Source organism: Crocuta crocuta, unplaced genomic scaffold (genome assembly GCF_008692635.1).
Source record: "Crocuta crocuta isolate KB4526 unplaced genomic scaffold, BGI_CrCroc_1.0 scaffold35, whole genome shotgun sequence".
NCBI lineage: Eukaryota > Metazoa > Chordata > Mammalia > Carnivora > Hyaenidae > Crocuta > Crocuta crocuta.
The window spans coordinates 107,640-131,667 of NW_027530625.1; the positions used below are offsets into that span (position 1 = coordinate 107,640).

Below are 24,028 nucleotides of genomic sequence, written 5' to 3' on the forward strand. Positions count from 1 at the left end.
GGCTTTGAGTGACCAACTGCGAGATCATGACCTGAGCCGAAGTCGGACACTCAACTGACTGAGCCACCCAGGTGCCTGATAACAGCTCTTTCTGTTGTGAAGTGTGGATTTTCATGGTGCCATAAAAGTTCATTGAATCATGAAGAAATTGGAAAATGAACTAAAAATGTCTGATAAGTATAATTACTAGCAATAAATATACAACTATCAGTAATATTTTTGCATTTTAAAATGGTGCTCTTGCAAGACTGAGCTCTGAGTATTTCTGAGTTCAATCTACAGATATGTTTCTTTTCTCTTGGGCCTTTATACATTACAGAAATTTTGGCTATTTGGTTTTGATCTACTTTGGGAAGATGGAATCCCATTTGTTAAACTTCCTCTTTATATTTTACTTATTAATGGATTTTGAAGTCAGGTTTCAAAACCTTACAACTTGAAGATTAAGCCCAACCTGACAACTGTCTTTAAAAGTACAGAAATGGAAGAGAAATTAGGGAGATTTTAGCTTAATACTTCCTGCTATGACAGTGCAAGACTTTCTCTTTACTGACTAGACATAGCTATAAAAATATGTTGTGGCCTGGGCTGCCTCTCCCAGGTGGAAGGTGGAAAACACCAATTGAGCCACTTTCTCTTCTATAGCAAACTCTCTTCTCTGTTGCCAAACTGTCTCATTTTACATGATAAATACTATCCAGTTTAAAGAATTTTTTGTTGAGACCTGGCAATGTGAACAGACACTGGCATATTCACTTAGTAGAAAGGGTCTCATTTTTATCTGCCTGCTGTTAAATCAACATCTGTTGATTTCTGCTTCTGTTCACTGTCCTTTTGCCCCCAGCAGAAGAGAGTGAACATGAGGAGGGAGAACCAGAGCAGCGTGTCCGAGTTCCTCCTCCTGGGGCTCCCCATCCGGCCAGAGCAGCAGGGCGTGTTCTTCGCCCTGTTCCTGGGCATGTACCTGACCACGGTGCTGGGGAACCTGCTCATCATCCTGCTCATCAGGCTGGGCTCTCGCCTCCACACCCCCATGTACTTCTTCCTCAGCCACTTGGCCCTCACAGATGTCTCCTTTTCATCTGTCACCGTCCCCAAGATGCTGATAAACATGCACTTTCAGGATCAATCCATCCCCTACACAGGGTGTGTAACACAGATGTATTTTTTCATATTTTTTACTGATCTGGACAATTTTCTTCTCACCTCAATGGCATATGATCGGTATGTGGCTATCTGTCACCCACTCCGCTATACCACCATCATGAGAAAGGGGGTGTGTATCTTACTAGTAGCTGTATCCTGGAACCTCTCCTGTGCCAGTGCCCTGTCTCACACCCTCCTCTTGGCCCGGCTGTCCTTTTGTGCTGACAATGCCATCCCCCATTTCTTCTGTGATCTTGCTGTCCTGCTCAAACTCTCCTGTTCAGACACATCCCTTAATGAGTTGGTCATTTTCACAGCAGGTGTGGCAGTCATTACTCTCCCACTAATTTGCATCTTGATCTCTTATGGCCACATTGGGGCCACCATCTTGAAGGTTCCATCTACCAGAGGGATCTGCAAAGCCTTGTCCACGTGTGGCTCCCACCTCTCTGTGGTATCTTTGTATTATGGGACAATCATTGGGCTGTATTTTTTCCCTTCATCCAGCAGTTCCAGTGACAAGAACATTATTGCCTCTGTGATGTACACAGTGGTCACTCCATTGCTTAACCCTTTCATTTATAGCCTGAGGAACAGAGACATGAAAGGGTCCCTGGAGAAACTCCTCAACAGGGTAATAGCCTTATGTCAGTGACATCTGCTCATCTTTATAACAGACATATGTAATCACATATCCCCAGATGCTAATCTTGAGCCTAGCATGGAATAGGCGCTCAGTAAATATTTGGCAACTTCAATTGCATTGTTACAGTTACTTTTTTCCTACCAGTTCTTTAGGTTGTGAATTCTTAGTTGATATTATTGATTATTGCTCTTGTCTACTAGATTGTGATATTATATAGCTAATAGAATGTATGTTTCTCCTATTTCCTGGGAATTTATTAGTTTTTTTAAAACAGTTTATTAAGTATAATTGATATATAAATGTTATATGTATTTAAAGTGTACACCTTGATGTTTTGACATGTATATGTTATGAAATGACTGCCATTTCAAGCAAATTGATATACCTATCACCTCCACATAGTTAACATTTTATTTTATTTTTGTGCATCTGGTGAGGAAATTTAAGATACACTTTCCTAGCAAATGTCAAGTATACAATACAGTATTGTTATCTGTGGCCATCTTGCTTAACACTGGTTCTCAAACTCTTCGTCATGCATAACTGAACTTTGTACAATATGCCAGGTGAAGTAAGTCAGACACAGAAAGGCAAATCCTGAATGATCTCACTTTTATTTGGAACCTAAACTAGTTCTATTCATAGAAGCAGATAATAGAATAGTGGTTGCTGGGAGCTAGGGGGAGGGGTAAATTAGGTATAATGGAAAGTTATTCTTTGAGAAAGAAGCTATAAATGAAATCAGGATGGAGTCGATACATTTTAATTTATTTATCATTAAGGGTAACTAGAGTAAATACCAGAAAAATAGTGAGACTTTCCTTTTCATATAGATTCTGTCATTTATAAGCTATTTAGCAAATTACCTACTCTACATCAGTGTGTCTAGACCTCATCATACACAGCTGGATAAAGACACAAACTCCATGCAAAAGAAGGGAATATTCTAGTGGCATAGAGACAGGTGAACTAAAAATATACAGGAGTATTAAAAAGTGCTTCAATATAATACTATTAATAATTGTGCTCATTGAGCATGATTACTGTGTTGGGCATGAAATTAAAAGTTTTGCCTGTTATTGTCTTTATTCGTGTTCATAATAATTCTATGAAGCATGCACACTATTAACTGCATTTTACAGTTGAGGAAAATGAGCTTAGAGACAGTGACCTAATATAATTAATGGCAGTAACACAGGGAGGATATAGTTAACACTCTCTGGACATCACCAAAAGCTTTAAGGAGGAGGTAGTCCTGTAGCCGGTTGTTGAAAGATGTTCAGGACGATGATGCTTAATGAGAGAAATGGTAGTCTTGGCAGAGGGAACAGAATGAATGAGGGCATTAAAATAGCATGGTTAGTTCAGGAAAATACAAAAAAGTGAGTGTTGCTAAAGCATATGTGTGTATGAGTTGAGGGAAGGCAAGAGATGAATGTAGACAGGCAGCTAAGGACTATATGGTGAAGGGGTTAGGATGTCCTGTTGGGGACTTTAGACATTGCCTCACAAGTGATCAGGTGTCATTGGCTGGAGATGGGATGCAGTAGGGATTAAACCTGGGCAAGGTTATATTTGTATCCTAGAAAGACTATTCAGCTAACGAATGTACCAGATGGGTTGACAATGAATTGGAGAGCCTAGAGACATAGAGCTCAATCAGAAGGTAATTGTATATCCAGGTCACAGATAATGAAGGCCTGAATGAAGACAATGACATGACAGAATAAAGAATATCTTCAAAGATAGACTAGACTGGTCTTGGTAATTAATGGGAATTAAGTGGTAGGATAGGATTGTTCCAGATTTCTGGTTCTGTGAACTGATATTTAATAACATAATGGAAGGCTAGGCACTTTGAATAATTTTGATCAGGTTTTAAAATCTTTTAAAAGTGAGTGACACTTGGGTAGTTCAGTCGGTTGAGCGTCCAACTCCTGATTTTAGCTCAGGTCCTGATCTTGCAGTCCATAAGATTGAGCCCCGTGTTGGGCTCTGCACTGATGGTGTCCAGAGTCTGTTAGGAATTCTCTCACTTTTTTTCTAGCCTGCTCCCACTCGCTTCTCTCTCTCTCTCAAAATAAATAAATAAACATAAAAAGTCTTTTAAAAGGTGAGGAAACAAGTTTCTTTTTTAAAAATAGAATTTATTGTCAAGTTGGCTAACATACAGTGTATACAGTGTGTTCTTGCTTTTGGGGGTAGATTCCCGTGATTCATCACTTACACACAACACCCAGTTCTCATCTCAACAAGTGCCCTCCTCAATGCCCATCACCCATTTTCCCCCCTTCCCCACTCCCCAATCAACCCTTAGTTTGTTCTCTGTATTAAAGAGTCTCATGGTTTGCCTCCCTCCCTCTCTGTAACTATTTTTTCCCCTTCCCTTCACCCATAGTTTTATGTTAAGCTTCTCAAGTTCCACATTTGAGTGAAAACATGATATCTGCCTTTCTCTGACTTATTTCCCGTAGCACAATATCCCCCAGGTCCATCTACGTTGCTGCAAATGACAGGATTTCATTCTATTCTATTCTAGTAGTATTCTATTGTATGTATAAACCACATCTTTATCCATTCATCAGTTGATGGGCATTTAGGCCCTTTCCATAATTTGGCTATTGTTGACAGCACAGCTATAAGCGTTGGGGTACATGTGCCCCTATGAATCAGCACTCCTGTATCCTTTAGATAAATTCCTTGTAGTGCTATTGCTGGGCCTTAGGATAGTTCTACTTTTAATTTTGGGGGGAACCTCCACACTGTTTTCCAGAGTGGCAATACCAGTTTGCATTCCCACCAACAGTACAAGAGGATTGCCATTTCTCCACATACTCCCAGCATCTGTTGTTTTCTTGCATTGTTAATTTTGGCCACTCTGACTGGTGTGAGGTGGTATCTCAGTGTGGTTTTGATTTGTATTTCCCCTGATGATTAGTGATGTTGAGTATCTTTTCGTGTGTCTGTTGCCCATCTGGAAGTCTTCTTTGGAAAAGTGTCTATTCATGTCTTCTGCCCATTTCTTCACTGGATTATTTGTTTTTCAGCTGTTGAGTTTGGTAAGTTCTTTGTAGATTTTGGACACTAACCCTTTATCCAATATGTCATTCACAAGTATTTTTTCCCATCTGTCGGTTGCTTTTTAGTTCTGTTGATTGGAGGAAACAAGTTTCTAACCACCTGTTATTTATTTATTTATTTATTTATTTTTAAAAATTTTAAATATTTATTTATTTTTGAGAAAGACAGACAGACAGACAGAGTGTGAGCAGTGGAGGGGCAGAGAGAGAGAAGAAGACAGAATCTGAAGCAGGCTCCAGGCTCTGGGCTGTCAGCACAGAGCCCAATGCAGGGTTCAAATCCTTGAACCATGAGATCATGACCTGAGGAGAAGTCAGACCCTTAACCGACTGAACCACTCAGATGTCCCACCACCAACTTTTTAAAAAAAAATGTTCCAGGGGCATCTGGGTAGCTCAGTCAGTTAAGTGTCTGACTTTGCCTCAAGTCATGATCTAGAGGTTTGTGAATTTGAGCCCTGCGTCCAGCTCTGTGCTGACAGCTCAGAGCCTGAAATCTGCTTTGGATTCTGTATCTCCCTCTCTCTGCCCTCCCCCACTCGTGCTTTTTCTCTCTCTGAAAAAATGAATAAACATTTTTTAAAAATGTTTAAAGATTTCATGCAAAAGGAAGGCAAATACCATAAATAGGCACATTTGAAAGCTCTTCATTATCACCCCCAACTCAATTCCAATTAAAAGTACATCCTACTCACATGACACTATCTACATGCAAAGATTTATAAATAATTTGTACTTCAGTATGAATTATTTTATTCTCAACATCATATTAACTCTACTTAAAATGAGGACCTTAAAGGAATAAAAATGTGAAAATAGGGATTGGGGTGGGTATACTAGGATGTATCAAGAGAAGAATAAATTTGGAACTTTGAATACAGTGGTAACTATTTTTGGCTGAGTAGGATCTAAGAATGTTAGACTACTGAACAATGATAGGTAACAGAGTCCCCTGGTGGATATTTGTATTACTCTGTGCTGACCTAATTGTTAATTGCCACAAATAGTATTGGGGAAATCAAAATGGACATGTAGTCTCATCTCCTAGTCTGCTTGAGGCCTGTGGAAAAGCCCCAAACAGGGTTCAAACATGTCTGCACTGTCACTGGATTAAGATTCCCTGAGGCTCAGCATGGAGAAAGAAATTAGAAGGCCATCTAGAGAAACCACAATGTAGAAAAACCAGAATGTAGGGCTAATTAGGCCAGTTTAAGCAGCATGTTCAGGACATCAATGGGATACTCATGGCAGGCATAGTGTTGGGCTGTATCCAGTAATCTTACATCTCAGCTTTCCTCATGTCCAGGGGCTATGTCATCAGGCCTTAGAACTCTTCCAAGGGACCCTCTTCTGAAAGAAATGATCATGAGAAGTAGAAAGTATTTTTCTCACCAGTTCCAAGGACAGAAGAAAGCTAGGCCTTCAGTGGCCCACAGTCTAGAATATTAGATGTTAACAGAATGAAAGAAGAGGTGCAGACTGAGGAAACAAGAAGGGAAGGACTGCAGGGTGGCCACAGCTCCAGCCCTGACTATATGAGAATCCCACCCTGGCCCTACCAACGACTCCTACAGAGAATATCTGGAAACGAGATCTAGAGAGAAAAATGGAAGTCCCAATTCAGGTCATAAAAACATATGGAATCCTCAAGTACTAAGATGTGGCATCTGGCTTGACAGATTTGCATTTGTGCTCACCAACTGTGGAAGTCTGGGACACTTTGATTGTATGGAAGATGTTAAAAAATTATTCGTCGAAAGAAATAGAGGAATCATGGGGCATTTTAAGATAGGTTGAATCTGAGAGACAAATTGCAATGAGGAGGGGGATTTAGGTAGTAGATACTAGGTCATACCAGAGAGATTTAAGGAATTTAAATTATATGGCCTTTATATTAAAGAATAATATTTTAGGGGTGCCTGGGTAGGTTAAGCGTCCAACTCTTAATTTTTGGCTCAGGTCATCATCTTATGGTCATGAGATCAAGCCCCGGGTCAGGCTCTGCACTGGGCATGGAGCCGCTTGGGTCTCTCTCTCTCTCTCTCTCTCTCTCTCTCTCTCTCTCTCTCTCTCTCCCCCCCCACCCCCTTTGCCCCTCCTCTGATTGCACTCTCTATTAAAAAGGACAATATTTTAAATATTTCTAGGATTCTTAGAGGCAGAAGAAAATTTATATGTTTATAAATTTTTTTCAACTCTGCAACTAAATTTCATGATGGATGCCTCTTTTGGCTCTAAAGGCAAACCTGGAAACAAATAAAGAAAGATGGGTACAGTGCTCCCACCTACCAGTCACTAAAATGTTGCTGGCATTGAGCATATCTGAACCATCAAGGGAAGGAGACAGCCCAAAGAACTTATCCTTTCTGGTAAAATCTTGGCAAACCATGGGTAGTAGGGAACCAGTACAGAAGTCTCAGCTCTGAACCTCAGTCTTCTGATGGGGATCCTTTTATCTAGTCTGCATTTCCTGGAATGTAACCTCTGCCCTTTATTTATTTTATCTTTGCCTCTATCCAGTGTTACAAATAAGACTGGCCCCAATATTTTTATGATTGGCAAATTAATAATCTGGAAATGAAAGTGTTATGAAGGCAGGGACTTGGTCTTATCCCATGCACTTATCCATAGCACTTAGCTCCCAGGTCCTAGCAGGTGTCTGGTAGATATTTGTTGAATGAGGGAATCTCAAAGAAAATATTTTTTTTAACTTTTTGAGTGGGGGTGGGGATGAAGAATGACAGGAGTAATAATACTAGCTTTCACTTATTGAAAACCTACTATTATTTGTCACTATATGAAATGCATTTCATAGTTTATCTCAGTTCCTCTAGTCCTTCAGTCACCTTATTGGATAGAGGGAACTATCTCCATTTTATAGATGATAAGACTAAAGCTCAGAGTGGATAGGTAACAGGACTGCAATCTTATGGCTAATATGTGGCAAACCCAAAACTGGAGCCAAGTTTGTGTGGCTCCAAATTTATGGCTTTTCATTAAAAGTTGATATCACTACATCTAAGAAGATACAATTCTCCTGTGACTGAGGAGCCTTTTAAGGGCCCCTTTCATGTCCTTGTTCCTCAGGCTATAGATAAAGGGGTTCAACATGGGGGTCACCACGGTGTACATTGCAGCTGCTGCAATGTCTTTCTCTTCAGAGGCAACAGAGGCAGGGCACAAATAGGCACTGAAGAGTGTCCCATAGAACACACAGACAACACAGAGATGGGAACTACAGGTGGAAAAGGCCTTGCCTCCTGCACCAGGAGTTTGGATCCTCAGGATGGTCAATACAATGTGGATGTAGGAGATGGCAATGCAGATAAAGGGGACAATGAGTACTGTGCCTCCTAAGGCAAAAACCATCAACCTGTTGATGTGAGTGTCAGAACATGACAGCTTCAGGACAGGAGTTATGTCACAGAAAAAGTGAGCTATTTCCCCAGGGACACAGAAGGACAGCCGAGCCATGAGGAGGGTATGAGTCAGGGCAACAACGTGGGTGAGGACCCAGCACAATGCAAGCAGCAGGGCACAGACTTGGGGGCTCATGACTGTGGGGTAGTAGAGAGGGCGACAAATGGCCACATAACGGTCATACGCCATTACAGCCAGGAAGAAACTATCCAGATCACCAAACATCAGAAAGAAATACATTTGTGTGAGGCAACCAGCAAAGGATATGGTGTGATGTTGAGTCTGCACATTTACCAGCATCCTGGTAACTGTAGAAGATGTTAAACCTACGTCAACAAAAGACAGATTGGCCAGAAAGAAGTACATGGGGGTGTGGAGATGTGGGTCTGATCTGATGGCCAAGATGATGAGCATGTTCCCAGTTAAGGTGACAAGATACATACACAGGAAAATTCCAAAGAATAACTGCTGTTGCTCTGGTGACTCAGATATTCCTCGGAGGAAAAATTCAGAGATTCTGGATTGGTTTTCCATGATTCTGCAGCATCTGGAGGCTACGGAGGACAGTTAGATGATAGATTTCTTCTAGAATTCTACATGTAATGACTCTCAAATTTTCTAACTTCCAAATCTCTCTTTATATTCATTATCTTCCCTAATCTGACTTCATCTCTAATCTGACACTACTTCCTTCTTTTTCCTCTTTCTTAGGAATCTCATAGATTCTTCCTTTCTTCTCTCTTTTCCTCTAGTCAATCTTTTATACAGAAGGTACCCTTCCAAGGAGGCTCCGGGTATTGTTCAGCCCTGGCATTACCAAGCCTTGGACTAGGTCTACCATCCCATATCAGCTTCACCATTGCTTCGCACAGTACATGAGTAGACTGAGATGAGTTGAATCTTACATTCTCTTGGTAACCGCAAATTCATACAATTTTTAAACTCCCACAATATCTCATTTTAGAGGGAAGGGCATATAAAGAACTCATGTTCCTTTATTTCCATATCATTTCTTCTTAAATAGGAAATATGAGGTTCTGTATTTTTTCCCTTGTGTGTTTGAGTATTTTTGTCATTGGCATCATCATCATCCCATAGCTGACATTTACCAGCCACTTACTATACTTATCAGCCACTGTACTAAGTAGAACTTCATATAGATCATCTCCTTTAATTCTTAAACAGCACTATGAAGCAGAGGTTATTATTCTTACGATTTTATAGAGAAGAAAACTGAGTAACATACAGAGGGACTCAAAGCTCACAAATATTAGAGACAGAATTCCAACCGATAGCACTGGACACCAGAGACAGCATTATCAGTCAATAGAGATAGAAAGGGATTTTCTACCATCAAACATTTAATCTCTCAACATTTCTAGTTTCATAGGTTTAGCTTCACTTGCCCTTTCTATCTTGAATACTTGTCTTTTATAGAAGAGCAATGAAGTTTAGGAATGAGATAGAACCTACAGAATCATCTGGTCTAGAAGTCCCCAAACACTGGTCTGTGAGATGCTTGCTAAAAGTACAGAATCCTCAGCCCTACTGAATTAAATCATCTGTGATATAGTCTGGGTACCTGTATTTTAAAAACTGAAACTAAAAGTAAACCATGTTCAGGTATTTTGATGCTCAATAAGGATCAAGAAAACATTTAGTTCAACTGTTCCATCTATTCACAGATGATTAAGCAAAGTTTTGGAAAAGTGAAGTGACTGTAAAAGTTAACACTGCTCCTTAGAGGAAGAGAGTGTAAGAACTAGTGTATCCAGGCTCTCAGACTAGCGTTGTTTCAGTTTAGTCAGTTACCTTTCCATTTTTCATGATGTTTTCTTATCCATATCTTAAAGATCTAAATAAGTTTCTATTCCCCATCTCTATTCAGAGTCCACACCTAAAGAAAAACCCAATACAAATTCCAAACCAATACAAGATATATTGAACCATTGTTTATATTTTGAAGTTAATATTTCAGTCTTTAGCAAGAGCAATAACTGAGAACCATCACATGTTTATCTACCCCTGAACCCTATTGAGGAACACATCTCAGAGCTATATAACTTACTCTGAGACATCAGAACGCCACACAGTATTTTCTCCCCTACTCTTTCTCTCAATGGGGAATGTGACATCTCACAAAGGTTAAGCTCTGTACCTGGGCACATTCTAATACCCATGTCCTGGAAACAAGAGACTCTCTTAAGACCCAACTGACTGTGTGTCTTCTCGAGAGGATGGTGATGCAGACCAGCACACATGCTGGCCCTGACATCCAGATCCTACCTTTAGCGAGTGAGTCCATTCATTCTTATTGGAGATCACAAAGATTGCAATTTATTTTAGGGAAGAGCTGTATCTGTTTCATTATCTCTGTTGGCATACAATCCTTTGATCACACTATTCCTATAGAGATCCCTCAGTCTATACTATCCACCAGTTAACATCAGAAGTCCTCTAAAAGGCTCCAAAGCTCTACTCAAGGGACTTGTGCTAATATATCTTGTTCTACCCTTTGGTTCTTTCTTTCCCTAAAAGGGTTTCTCATCCTTACTCCTGTCTAAAGTCTCAGAAAACTTTGTATATCATAGAGACAACAATGAGGTGCTTCCTGAACCTTGGGGCAACCTCTGTCTCTGTCATCCCAGGGTAGTAAGATCCTTTACTTACCTCCACTGCTTCCTCATCTACTGTGTCTGCCAAGTAAGAGCTGGCTTGGACATCGTGGAGAGAATATTCCAAAGGCAGTAACTGCTATCCTGCAACTGTTTGTCTCAAGTTTCTCTTCTTACTGCTACCCTCATTACTGAGAAGAAGGCATTGCATATGTCCTTAATTTGGGAGGAAGGTGGGAAGAGCTCCGATTCTTCTTGACAAGAGTTGTGATGGGATTAACTGGAATCAGAAATTAGGGTCAAGAATCAGAAAAAGACCTTGTTAAACTGAGCCTAAAAATAAGTTTAGAGGGGAAAAGGGAGAGTGAGAGCAGGAGCAAGAGGGAGAGAGTGAGAGAGAGAAGGATTCCAGATGAGGAGCCTAAGAGATCAACAAAGGATTGTGAAACCAAGCCAAGGACAGATCTGTAGGGAAGAATTATCTTAGTTATATTCATCAGCTGGAACAAAGAAGAGGGTCTGTACTGAATTTTTAAGATGCTCTGGGACACATGGTACTCTGATCCTATTCAACCCAGGTATTCAGGAATTTTGAGGTATTTTATATTTGTATTTTGAAACCTGAACCGAGAAACTCAGAAATAAGGATCTGGCTCATCAGGCTAATACCAGGAGGAAGCTGAAGAGGGTTCTACTTTGGGCATCTGCAGACAAGGAGTCATGGGACAAAGCTCCCTAGAGCCTTGTTAGAGCTAACATTCATAATTGCCCAATTTCCTGTCTAAGTCTCTCATAATACACCAAATTAGTATAGTACTGGCTTCATTAGAAATTTTGGAAGCTTACCTTTTTCTCTGTTAAGTAGTAGCATTAAGCGGTTATGCTATTTGTATTGATTTGTAACCAAAGTCCATGCAAAAATGCTCTTTCTATGTAAATAAATATCTTAGCTTTCTCACTTGCAACAAAACTCCTGTTCCTAAATTCCTCCTGTAAATCTGGAAGCTACTACAAAGAGTTTAGTGGCATATGACATATATTTCTTAAAGAATTCTCAGGCTTCCAGTTAAAGATGTTATATTAAAATCATGCATCTAATTTCATTCTCTCCTAAAATCTTACGAAAAGTAAAGTGATTTTTTAAAAAGTCATAAACCCCACAGGGCAGTTAAGAGTAGAAAGGGAATGGTGAGGGGAAAAGTAAGAGTGGTGATAAAGATGGTCTTAACATTGCACTCAACCTGACTAAGCTGTAGGCAATATCTCCTGGCTGTGGTCCCCTGATGTCCACTTTCCTAGAGATTTACTTTAGAAGACTTATAGAGTTTACTTTTTTCTCTGTCCCTTTGAGATATAAATCTCCCTGGTTCTTGACAGTCTTACAACCTAGGAATGTCTTTCTCATGGACTTGGGAGCCATCTCTTTAAAATGGAATCATGAAGAAAGAGCATACTTATCTCCCAGTCTCTGTGGAAGGGTAGGACCCTTACTTTAGTGGATGCCAGTCAGCAAACACAGATAGCCTAATTACAGTGACCAATTTTTTAAGAGCCTCCAGTGCTTTTACACTAGCTCATCCCAGCATTTAAAAATCCTCCTGCTGGCTCAGTCAGTAGGGTATGTGACCCTTGATTTCAAGGTTGAGAGTTAAGCCCTATGTTGGGTGTAGAGCTTACCTTTTAAAAAGTTCTCCTGTTGGGATGAGCACTGGTCATTGTATGTAAGTGATGAACCACAGGAATCTACCCCAAAAAACTGAGAGCACACTTTACATACTGTACATTACCCAATTTGACAATAAATTAACAGATTTTTAAAAAGTCCTCTTGCTTTTTTTTTCAGTGGAATTGAGTTCAGTCTTTTTCCCCTACTGCAATCATCTTTTCCCTCAGTTTTATTGAAATATAATTGACATGCAACACTATATAAGTTTAAGGTATACAGCATAGTGACTTCACTTACATATAGTGTAAAATGATTATCACAGTAAGTTTACTTATGATTTATCATCTCATATAGATACAAAAAAAGGAAAAAATTGTTTTTTCTCCTTGTGATGAGAACTCTTAGGATCTACTCTTTTAACAGCTTTCAAATACACTGTACAGTAGTGTTAACTATAGGTATTATGTTGTACATTATATCGTCACCTATTTATCTTAAAACCGAAAGTTTCTACCTTTTGATCACCTTATTTCAATTCCCCAACCTCCTAACCTCTTCCCCTGGGATCCCTTTGTCTGTAAGTATGAGATTTGGGGGGGGTTTGGGTTTTTTCAATTCCACACATAAGTGAAAGCCACATATACAGAATTTGTCTTTCTCAGTTTGACTTATTTCACTTAGCATAATACCCTGAAGTCCCATCCATGTTGTTTCAAATGGAAGGATTTCATTCTTTTTTTTAAATTGCTGAATAGTATTCCAGTGTGTGTGTGTGTATGTGTGTGTGTGTGTGTGTGTGTGTGACAGCTTCTGTATCACTCGTCTCCTGATGGACACTTCCATTGTTTCCATGTCTTGGTTGTGGGCAGTAATGCTGCAATAAACACAAGGTGCAGATATCTCTTGGATATAGTGGTTTCATTTCCTTCAAGTATATTACCAGATGTGGACTTGCTGGACTGCATGGTCATTCTATTTTTAATTTTTTGAGGTATCTCCATACTGTTTCCCATAGTGGCCAACTTACAATTCCCCCAACAGTGCACAAGACTTCTCTTTTCTCCATATCTTCACCTGTAAATGTATTAAATAAGGTCTTCCTTGCATGTTTAGCTCCATGTGCTGTAAATTTTTTTTAGCTCCATCTGGTGTTAACTGAGTTAACAGACATGGAAAAGTGGAATTCTGAACTGGTAGTAGGTGAAATATAAGAATCAATCCTGTCAGCACCAAAGAATCCTCAAAAAGGCCCAGAAACTGGAAGCTCTTGGTACTTCGGGACCAACGAGTGAAAGAGAAGACTAAGAGGTGACAGTTATTTCAAAAGAAGCTAGATTCCTAGATTACTCTTTACACCCCACACTGTGGGAATGCTGCCCCTGTTCTATCCCAGCAGAAACTGGGAGGTTTACTTTCTGGAGAAGCTTGGGACTGGGGGTTGTCACAAATAGCTCACAATTATATTATTAGTGAATCATGTGAAAAACAAGAAAATAACATGTCTATACATGCACATTGAATGTTGAATGTTGAAACCCACAGCCTTTTCTCCAGACTTTGCTGCCATATCTCTATCCTGAATATAAACTATTAGAAGAATTTTCTTTGGAGGCTGAACAGGAAAGAACTAAAGATACTGGCATTGGAGGTTTCCTCCTCAAAACAGGTTTCCCAGTCAGATCACACTTTAGTAGAACTCAAAGTCAACAGCTCCATCGACAAGCACAGAGTTACCAGCCAGTTCCTAAAAATGTACTGGGTTATTGCATAAGTCAAACAGGACATAAATATGAAGTGCACAGCTCAATGAATTTTCCATATGTTTATACCAGTGTAAAACTCCACAAATCAAGATATATAATATCTCCTTCAAGTTAGAAGGCTCTCTCTTTTCCCTTCTGAGGCATTATCCTCTCAAAGGTAACTACTCTCATGATACATATTATCAGAAGATTAGTTTAAGTAAAAGGAATCACACAGTAGAACTCTTGCATCTGGCTTCTTTAGCTCAATATGACATCTGTCAACTCAATCATGTTGTGAAATATAGCAAAAGTTTATTTTTTATTGTTGTATAACGTTTCATTATAAAAATAATACCTTATTCATTTTTTGTGTTGATTAAAATACATGGATTGGTTCCAAATTTTGACTGTTACGAATAAAGGTGACAGGAGCATCCTTAAGTATGCATTTTGTGGGCCATATGTACTTGTTTCTCAAGGGTGTATACGCAGAGGTGATATGTCTGAGTCTTAGGGTAAGCAATATTTAAATTTTTTTTAATGTTTTATTTATTTCTAGGAGAGAGAGAGAGAGACAGCATGAGCAGGGGAGGGTCAGAGAGAGAGGGAGTCACAGACTCTGAAACAGGCTCCAGGCTCTGAGCTGGCAGTCAGCACAGAGCCCGATGCGGGGCTCGAACCCACGAACCACGAGATCATGACCCGAGCGAAAGTCGGACGCTTAACCGACTAAGCCACCGGGGCGCCCCAGGGTAAGCAATATTTAATGTTAGTATATGTAGGCAAACTATGTTCCAAAATGCTTATATAAATTTCCATTCCCATCCAAAATAATTGAGAGTTCTAGTTGCTAAATAGTCTCAACAAAAATGGCAGTGGCAGTGGTGGTTTTTATCTCTGGGGTAATGTTGAGGAAAACTGGGGAGATGAAAATGTCTTATATTTTTGTCTGTATATATTTTAAAGTATTTATTTAAATTCCAGTTAACATACAGTGTAATATTATTTTCAGATGTACAACATGGTGATTCAACACTTCCATGCAACACCTGGTGCTCATCGCAAGTGTACTCCTTAATCCCCATCACCTGTTTAACCCAGGTTTTACCCACCTCCCCTCTGGTAACCATCTGTTTGTTCTCTATAGTTAAGAGTCAGTTTCTTGGTTTGCCTCTCTCACTCTTTTTTCCCTATGTTTTGTTTCTTAAATTCCACATATAAGTGAAATCATATGGTATTTGATTTCTCTGACTGACTTACTTCACTTAGTATAATACTCTCTAGCTCCATCTATAGTGGCTACATGGATATATACATGTATAAATATTAATTAATTTTATAGGTAATTGTGTTTTTTACTCCCTGTATTTTTTAATGTAAGAATAATTTTTTAATTAAGGCTATTATGAGCAACTTTAAGGTGATAAATGCCAATTTGAGTAAAATGGACAAATACTTCAAAGATAAAATACATTAAAGCTGACAAAAGAAAAGAAAGTCTGAATAACTTGCTATCTGCTAGAGAAATGGAATCCATTATCAAAAGTTCCCATAATGAAACTACCAAGTCCCCAATGATTTCACTGTTGGGTTCTTCCAAACATTTAAGGAAGAAATAATCAGTCTTACATTAACTCTTCACCAGAATAGTAGAAGAGGAAAAAGTCTGTAACTCTTTTTGTGAGGCAAGTATGGCCCTAATACTAAAATTAGAGAAGTAATAAAAAGAAAGGAAAATCAAAGAATGATCTCTGATGTTTCAAAATTCTAAACAAAGTATTACAAAATTAAAAATTAGAGATACACTAAAAGCATACTACACTGAGCCAAAGGGCTTATTCATGATGACAGGTTAGTTTAACATCTGAAAAACAATCAATGAAAATCATTCCACTAACATGGAAAAGTGAATAATCATTTCAAAATTTCAATAGATACAACAAAAGTATTTGGTAAACTTCAACACCCAATAAAACCTATAGGAAACTAGGAGTATTTCCCTTCTTCTGCTGGCTTTACACTTCATTTGTTTTCTTTTTCGAGCTCCCTTAGGTATAAGGTTAGGTTGTGTTTTTAAGACTTTTCTTGATTCTTGATGTAGACCTGTGTTGGTATTAACTTCCCTCTTATGACCGTTTTTGCTGCATCCCAAAGGTTTTGGATAGTCATGTTTTCATTTTCATTTGTTTCCATGTACTTTTTAACTTCCTGGTTGACCATTAATTCTTTAGTAGGATATTCTTTAGTCTCCATGTATTTGTGGTGTTTTTCAAATTTCTTCTTGTGGTTGACTTCAAGTTTCATAGTGTTGTGATCAGAAAATATGCATGGTATGATCTCAATTTTTTTGTATTTGTTGAGGGCTGATTTCTGACCCAGTATGTGATCTAATCTGGAGAATGTTCCATGTGTATTTGAAAAGAATGTGTATTCTGCTGCTTTTGGATTAAATCTTCTGAATATATCTGTTAAGTTCATCTGGTCTAGTTTGTCACTCAAAGCCACTATTTCTTTGTTGATTTTCTGCTTAGATGATCTGTCCATTGCTGTAAGTGAGGTGCTAAAGTCCCTGCTATTATTGTATTATTATCAGTGAGTTCCTTTCTGTTTGTTATTGTTTTATATATTTGGGTGTCTTCAAGTTGGGGCATATATATTTACAATTGTTAGGTATTATTGTTGGATAGACCCCTTTAGTATGATGTAATGAATGCCTTTCTTCATCTCTTGTTACAGCCTTTTGTTTAAAATCTAGTTTGTCTGATGTAAGTATTGCTACTCTGGCTATCTTTTGACATGGAAAATATTTCTTCATTGCTTCACTTTCAATCTACAGGTGTCTTTAAGTCTAAAATGAATCTCTTGTAAGCAGCAAATAGATGGGTCTGGTTTTTTTTTTTAATCTGTTCTGATATTCTGTGTCTTTTGATTGGAGTATTTTGTCCATTTACAGTCTGAGTAATTATTGACAGATATGAATTTAGTGCCATTTTATCACAGAACAAATACTGTTGAACTGTCTATACTACCCAAAAGAATCTACACACTTAATGCAACATGCATCAGAATACAACACCATTTCTCACAGGACTAGAACAAGTAATCCTTCTGTATGGAGCCATAAAAGACCTGGAATAGCCAAAGCCATCTTGAAAAAGAAAAGCAAAGTTGGGGGCATTACCATTCCAGACTTCAAGTTATATTACAAAGCTGTAGCCATCAAGGCAATATGGTACTGGCACAAAAACAGACACATAGATCAATGGAATAGAATAGAAAAACCCAGAAATGGACCCACAGCTATATGGTTAACTAATCTTTAACAAACCAGGAAAGACTATCCATGGAAAAAAAAAAGATAGTCTCTTCAACAAATGGTACTGTGAAAATTGTACAATAACAGGCAAAAGAATGAAACTGGACCACTTTCTTACACCACATACAAAAATAAATTCAAAATGGATGAAAGACCTAAATGTGAGACAGGAAACCATTAAAGTCCTAGAGGAGGCAGTTACCTGTTAGACACCAGTCATAGCAACTTCTTACTTCTGGAGGCATGGGAAACAAAAGCAGAACTAAACTATTTAAACTACATCAAAATAAAAACTTTCTGCACAGCAAAGGAAACAATCAACAAAACTAAAAGGCAACCTTTGGAATGGGAGATGATATTAGCAAATGACATATTGGATAAAGGGTTAGTATCCAATTTGACCATAAATTATATTTAAAAAAATAAGATTAAAAAAAAAACACAAAATAAATAGAGAACTTATAAAATTCAACACCCAAAAAACAAATAACCCAGTTAAAAAATGAGCAGAAGACATGAATTGACATTTAAAAAAAAAAAGACACAGAGATGGCTAATTGACATATAAAAAATGCTCAATATCACTCATGATCAGGGAAATACAAATCAAAACTACAGTGAGATACCACCTTACACTAGTCAGAATGGCTAAAATTAATAATGCAGGAAACAAGAGGTGCTGACAAAGATGCAGAAAAAAGGGAACCCTCTTACATTGTTGGTGGGAATGAAAGCTGGTGCAACCACTGTGGAAAACAGTATAGTGGTTCCTCAGAGAGTTAAAAATAGAACTACCCTATGATCCAGCAACTGCACTACTAAGTATTTATCCAAAGGATACAAAAATTCTGATTTGAAGGGATATATGCACCCTGATGTTTATAGCAGCATTATCAACAATAGCAAAATTGTGGAAAGAGCCCAAATGTCCATTGACTGATGAATGGATGAAGAAGCTGTGGTATATATGTGTGTGTGTGTGTGTGTGTGTGTGTGTGTGTGTGTGTATATATATTATTCAGCTAGTAAGAATAATGAAATCTTGCCATTAGCAATGATATGGATGTGCTAGAATGTATTATGCTAAATGAAATAAGTCAGTCAGAGAAAGACAAATACTATGTGATTTCACTTAAAAGAGGAATTTAAGAACCAAAACAGATGAACACATGGGAAAGGGGACAAACGAGAGAGGGGGGCAAACCATAAGAGACTCCTAACTACAGAGAACAAATTGATGGTTGATCGAAGGGAGGTGGGTGGGGGGATGGGCTACATGGGTGATGGGTACTAAGGAGGGCACTTATGTTGAGCACTGGGTGTTATATATAAGTGATAAATTCCACTCCTGAAGCCAACATTACACTATATGTTAACTAACTAGAATTTAAATAAAAATTTCAAAAAAAAAAGAATTGGAAATATGGTATTATAATCAGACAATTATTAGAGGAGCTGATTATACGCCTAAAAAGTCACCCCCAAATCTATGACTTATTGAATTAATAAAACAATATAGCAAGGTCACTGAGGCAAAGGCAACATACAAAACCAACTGTATTTCTGCATCCTAGCCATGAACAAATAGAAAACAAACATTCTAAACATGGTATTTACTTTAGAATAGAAAAGCATAGATACCTAGCAATAAATTTAAGGTAATGTGCAAGACCTCTTTACTAAAATTTATATTATTAAAACGGTATTGAAATAAAGCAGGCAAAAATGAAGAATTATGCTATATTCATAGACTGAAATTTTCAGCATTAATATGATATATATTCTTCCTAAGTTAGTCTATTAACCAAATCACATTCATCGTCGTTGCATATGTCTATGTGTGTATAAAGTTAATTCTAACATTCACATAAAAACACAAGTACCAAGGATAGCCAAGGAAACAAACTTGGAAGACTTATACAACCGTGTATCAAGACTTATTATAAAACTGCTGTAATTAAAACTGTGTCATTGGCCAAAGACAGGTAAAATAAAAAATAATGGTGATTTTAGATGAAAAGACAGAAGAATATCTTCATAATCAAAAGTATGCAAATATCTCTTAGGGCACAAACAGCATAATCTTAAAGAAAAAAAGAAATTCAATTATATTAAAATTAATAACTTCTATTTCTCAAAAGACACCAATAAGAAAGTGAAAAGGTGACACCCAGAGGAGGAGATATTTGACATGTATATATGAAAATCATTCTGAAAAACTAAAGTTGAAACCATGCAAAATCTAGAACCCCCAAATTCTACTACTAAGTATATATTCAACCAAAATGTGTACATATGTTCCCCACAAGGCAATGTATAAGAATATTTGTATCATCACTCTTTGTGAAATACTAAACAGGAAATCATCTAAATGGCTATCAACAGCAGAACAGACGAAGTGTGGCATATCCATCAGTAGAATACTACCAGCATCATCACTCTCTGCCTCCTGCTCCTCTCTCTGTCCTATCCTTGCCCCTGAGAATTTGGAGTGTCTGTTGCAGTTATCCCATGCCAATATCAGCATCATGTTGGGTATGTGTGAGGAGGGAGGAGAGGGATAACTTGTCTCTCATGTCCCACGTCTCCAGATTGAGAAGGGCAATGCACAGGCAAGTGCATCTAAGAAAACACATTTTCACCAGGACTTCATTTAAACACAAGATCTTGGATATTGACCTGATGTTGCAGTACAATGAAATTCTGAAGCTTTGGGGAAAGGAGTGAGTCTATTTTGAATGTGGAAAGAATATAAGTAATTTCAGGTGGTGGTAATTAAAAAGAGCCAAAAATCCTTTGCTATTCTTTTTATAGACAGATGGAGCTTAAGTTCTTTCTCTTAGTCATTGGGTTGGCCTTCGTGACTTTTTTCATACATGGTAGGCAGTGAAAATGAGATTCTAGGATTCCCAGAGCTAGGTTTTATGAAGAGCATGCAGCTTCCACCTTGATATTTGCTGTCCAACTCTCAACAATAGCCAACTCATGAAAAGAGCCTAAGTGTCCATCAGCTGACAAATGGATCAAGACGTGGTTTATCTATACAATGGAATACTACATGGCAATGAGAAAGAATGAAATCTGGCCATGTGTAGCAACATAGATGGACCTTGAGGGTGTTATGCTGAGAGAAATAAGTCAGACAGAGAAGGACAAATATCATATGTTTGCACGTATAGGAGGATTAGGAGGAACTTAACAGAGGACCATAGAGGAGAAGAAGGGGGGAAATGGTGGGGGAAGGGAGAGAGACAAACCATGAGAAACTCTTGAATGATGAGAACAAACTGAGGACTGATGGGTGTGGGGGAGGAAGGGGGGGATGGGTATGGAGGAGGGCACTTGTGGGGATGAGCGCTGGGTGTTATATGGAAACCAACTTGACAATAAACTATTTGTGAAAAATAATAATAATAATAAAAATATTTGCTGTCCAGAGGCCCCCTTTCTGAACTCTGCCGCCAGTGCTGTGAGCAGCTCAAGTGATTTGGAAAGGCCAGGCACAGGTGCTCAGACCCAACAAACCAATGGAGAATGCATGAGTTATTAAAAAACGGTCCTGATAAAACTAGCTACTGTGAAAAATTAAAAGTAAAGGTAGATATTTTTCTCACACCATACCACAACATAAACTGCAAGTAAATTAAAACGTGGGGTAATGCGCATTAAGAAGCGCACTTGTTATGATGAGCACTGAGTATCATATCTAAGGGATGAATCACTAAATTCTACTCCTGAAAGCTATGCTACACTGTTAAGCAATTTGAATTAAAATAAAATCTTGGCAGAAAAAAAGGAGACAAAATTTAAATATACTATTTAAAATTTAGAAGAAATAACTAAATTACATTTTCTTGATCTGTAAGATGGAAAGGACTTTTCAGTATAAAAGTAATGGAAAAAAGCACAAAGCCACATATCTGTCAAATTTGACTATAAAAATCATTTTTAAAAAGTTGTAGTCATCTTGGAATGACAAGGACAGAAGACAACACCCATAAAATATTTTCATTTGTTTTATTGCCATTAATATCCATTTTAAAAAACACAAGTATCCCAATAGAAAAAAGGAGAAATATTTTAATAAGATAATTTGAGGAATAATTACCCATGACTAAAAATCAGATGAAACAAATAGTTGATCTCACCAAAGACATAAGAATTAGAAGAATGAGATTATTTTATATCTATGGATTTGTTAGTGATTAAAACCAATGATACTAGGACAAAGTGTGGTGGTTAAGAACATGGATTCTAGTGTCATGCAGACCTATGTTGGAATTCCACCCCCTTCATTTAGTAGTTGTATGACCTTGATCAAATCATTATCTTCCCTGAACCTCTGTTTCATCATCGGTAAAATAGGAATAATAATAGCTCCTGTATCTAAGCTTGTTGTGAGTCTTAGTTGAGACTGTGTAATCAAAGTATTCAATAATATTAATAATAGTATCAATTCAATAGTATTAATAAAAATACAGGAGATAAAATATTTTTAGCAGCTTCTATGTATCAGACATTATGGCTGGTGTGCTCTGTATAGGCCACCTCATTTAATTGAGAGTTTAGGACTTGAAGGGGTTTCTCTACATGATTACTTTGTTTAGGAAAATCAGCAACAGAAATAGTTATGTTATAATTTATACTTCGATACTTCCCTCAATTGAGTTTTGCCTAGCGTATGGGACAGGAATTCAACTGTCCGGTGCATAGGGGCCTGCTGGTCAGGCTAAAGTGCACTGTATTCCAGCAAGGGGCCGCAGAATCACACTCCTGAAACTCACATCTGAGCTTAACCCCTGGGAAAGAGATGCCCTCAGTTCCCCCAGGATCCAGCCAGAGTTGGCTGGAGGACAGGCTGCACAGTGACACTGAGGTTGGCTCTAATGAGCACTTTGGGAGATGTTTTTGAGGAGCCTTTAAAACCCTAAGAAAGACTCTTGTCTTCTCAGGCTTAAGGAAGCTGCAAATGAATCATACACTCCATGTTCCTAATGAACTCTGGACCCCATAGACCCCAACTTTGTTGACTGAGTCTGAAAGGTCCCAGGAACTTCTTCATTGTAAATTATCCATCCAGGAAAAAGAAATGGAAAATTTAAAGATGCCTGACACTGATCCATGCTCTCACAGGTGAGAATGTGCAAGGGGCTGGACACACACACACACACACACACACACACACACACACACACTTCCCAGCCCAACAAGTAGGCAGAAGTTTTCTGGGTAGATGAGCTGACTCTCCACCTAAGATCAGAAGTCTGTCTATAAACCAAAGAACAAATAGAGGATTAACTATTCACAGAAACTTCTAAGGCTGCAGTTTTTACAATGCCAATATGAAATGAGCTCTCACACCAGAATTCTATAAATCCTAGGGGAGCAGAACAGAGTGGCTACTTTCAAGCCCAGAGAAACAGAGCCTAATTTATTCTACCTTCCTTTCTCTAATGAGAAGTAAATATTGGAGAAATATGGTGTAATTGTAGGGATGAAGGCACAGGCACTGGAGTTAGGCACACCTGCATTTGACTGTCATTTACTAGCTATCTGATCTTGAGTACATAAACTATCTCTGAAGCTCAGTGTCATCATTTGCAAAGATAGTAGCACCTATGTCATGGCCTTATGAAGAATAAAACAATGCTATGAAGATGTCTCAGTTTTAGCCAGTCCCTACAAATAGGAGCTGATCATGATGAGAATCCAAGAGAACTGAAATATCAGTTCCTAGAGTGAATACAGGTACCAAGAAGCAGAAGGGGAAGAGGACAATGACAAAGAAGAGACAGTGATGATGGAGTGAGCATGGCCCCCTCCTGTTTGTGGAGAGGAGGAGATGGGGTAGATAGGACATCACAGACACTCACTGCCCAGTTAGGGAAGGACACAGGGATGGGAGCTGAATGGTGCAGTCAAGTTCTAGGGATTGGGGAGGCTAGTAGAGAGGAGGCTATTTTGTCTGTGTGAGTGAGTGAGTGAGTGAGTGAGTGAGTGAGTGAGTGAGTGACTGTGTGTGTGTGTGTGTGTGTGTGTGTGTGTGTTTTGGGGAAGAGGCAGCAAAGGAAATCATCAATCACTAAACATAAATGACTTTTCCAATCATGCCTTCAAAGATATGCTCAATTCTTACCTCCTCCAATAGCCTACATTGATTTCTCTAGTCAAACTGATCTCTTCTGTGGACATCTAACACAAAAGCACAATTTGCATTTGTATGGATATTGTCTTGCCTGTTTCTATGTCCCAGGGATGTTTTCTCACATCCCCAATGAGATTCAAGATTCTCATTGGCAAAGTCCATTTATTCTCCTTTTTTCCCCAGTATAGTTCTGGCTACACAGATACATCTGTTGTTGATCTACCAATTAAATACTAACACAGGGAAGGG

The 24,028-nt window shown here is 38.4% G+C and overlaps 2 protein-coding genes across 2 annotated transcripts; one reads left to right on the forward strand and one right to left on the reverse strand.

Moving 5' to 3' along the window:
• Positions 1-859: 859 nt before the first annotated feature.
• LOC144234996 (olfactory receptor 1J4-like) lies at positions 860-6,129 on the forward strand. Its single transcript, XM_077768440.1, has 2 exons — positions 860-1,780; positions 6,076-6,129. The coding sequence occupies exons 1-2, from the start codon at positions 860-862 to the stop codon at positions 6,127-6,129; spliced, it is 975 nt and encodes a 324-aa protein (XP_077624566.1).
• Positions 6,130-7,890: 1,761 nt separating this feature from the next.
• LOC144235044 (olfactory receptor 1N1) lies at positions 7,891-8,826 on the reverse strand. The gene has a single exon (XM_077768482.1). The coding sequence runs from the start codon at positions 8,824-8,826 to the stop codon at positions 7,891-7,893; it is 936 nt and encodes a 311-aa protein (XP_077624608.1).
• Between the last annotated feature and the right edge of the window lie 15,202 nt (positions 8,827-24,028).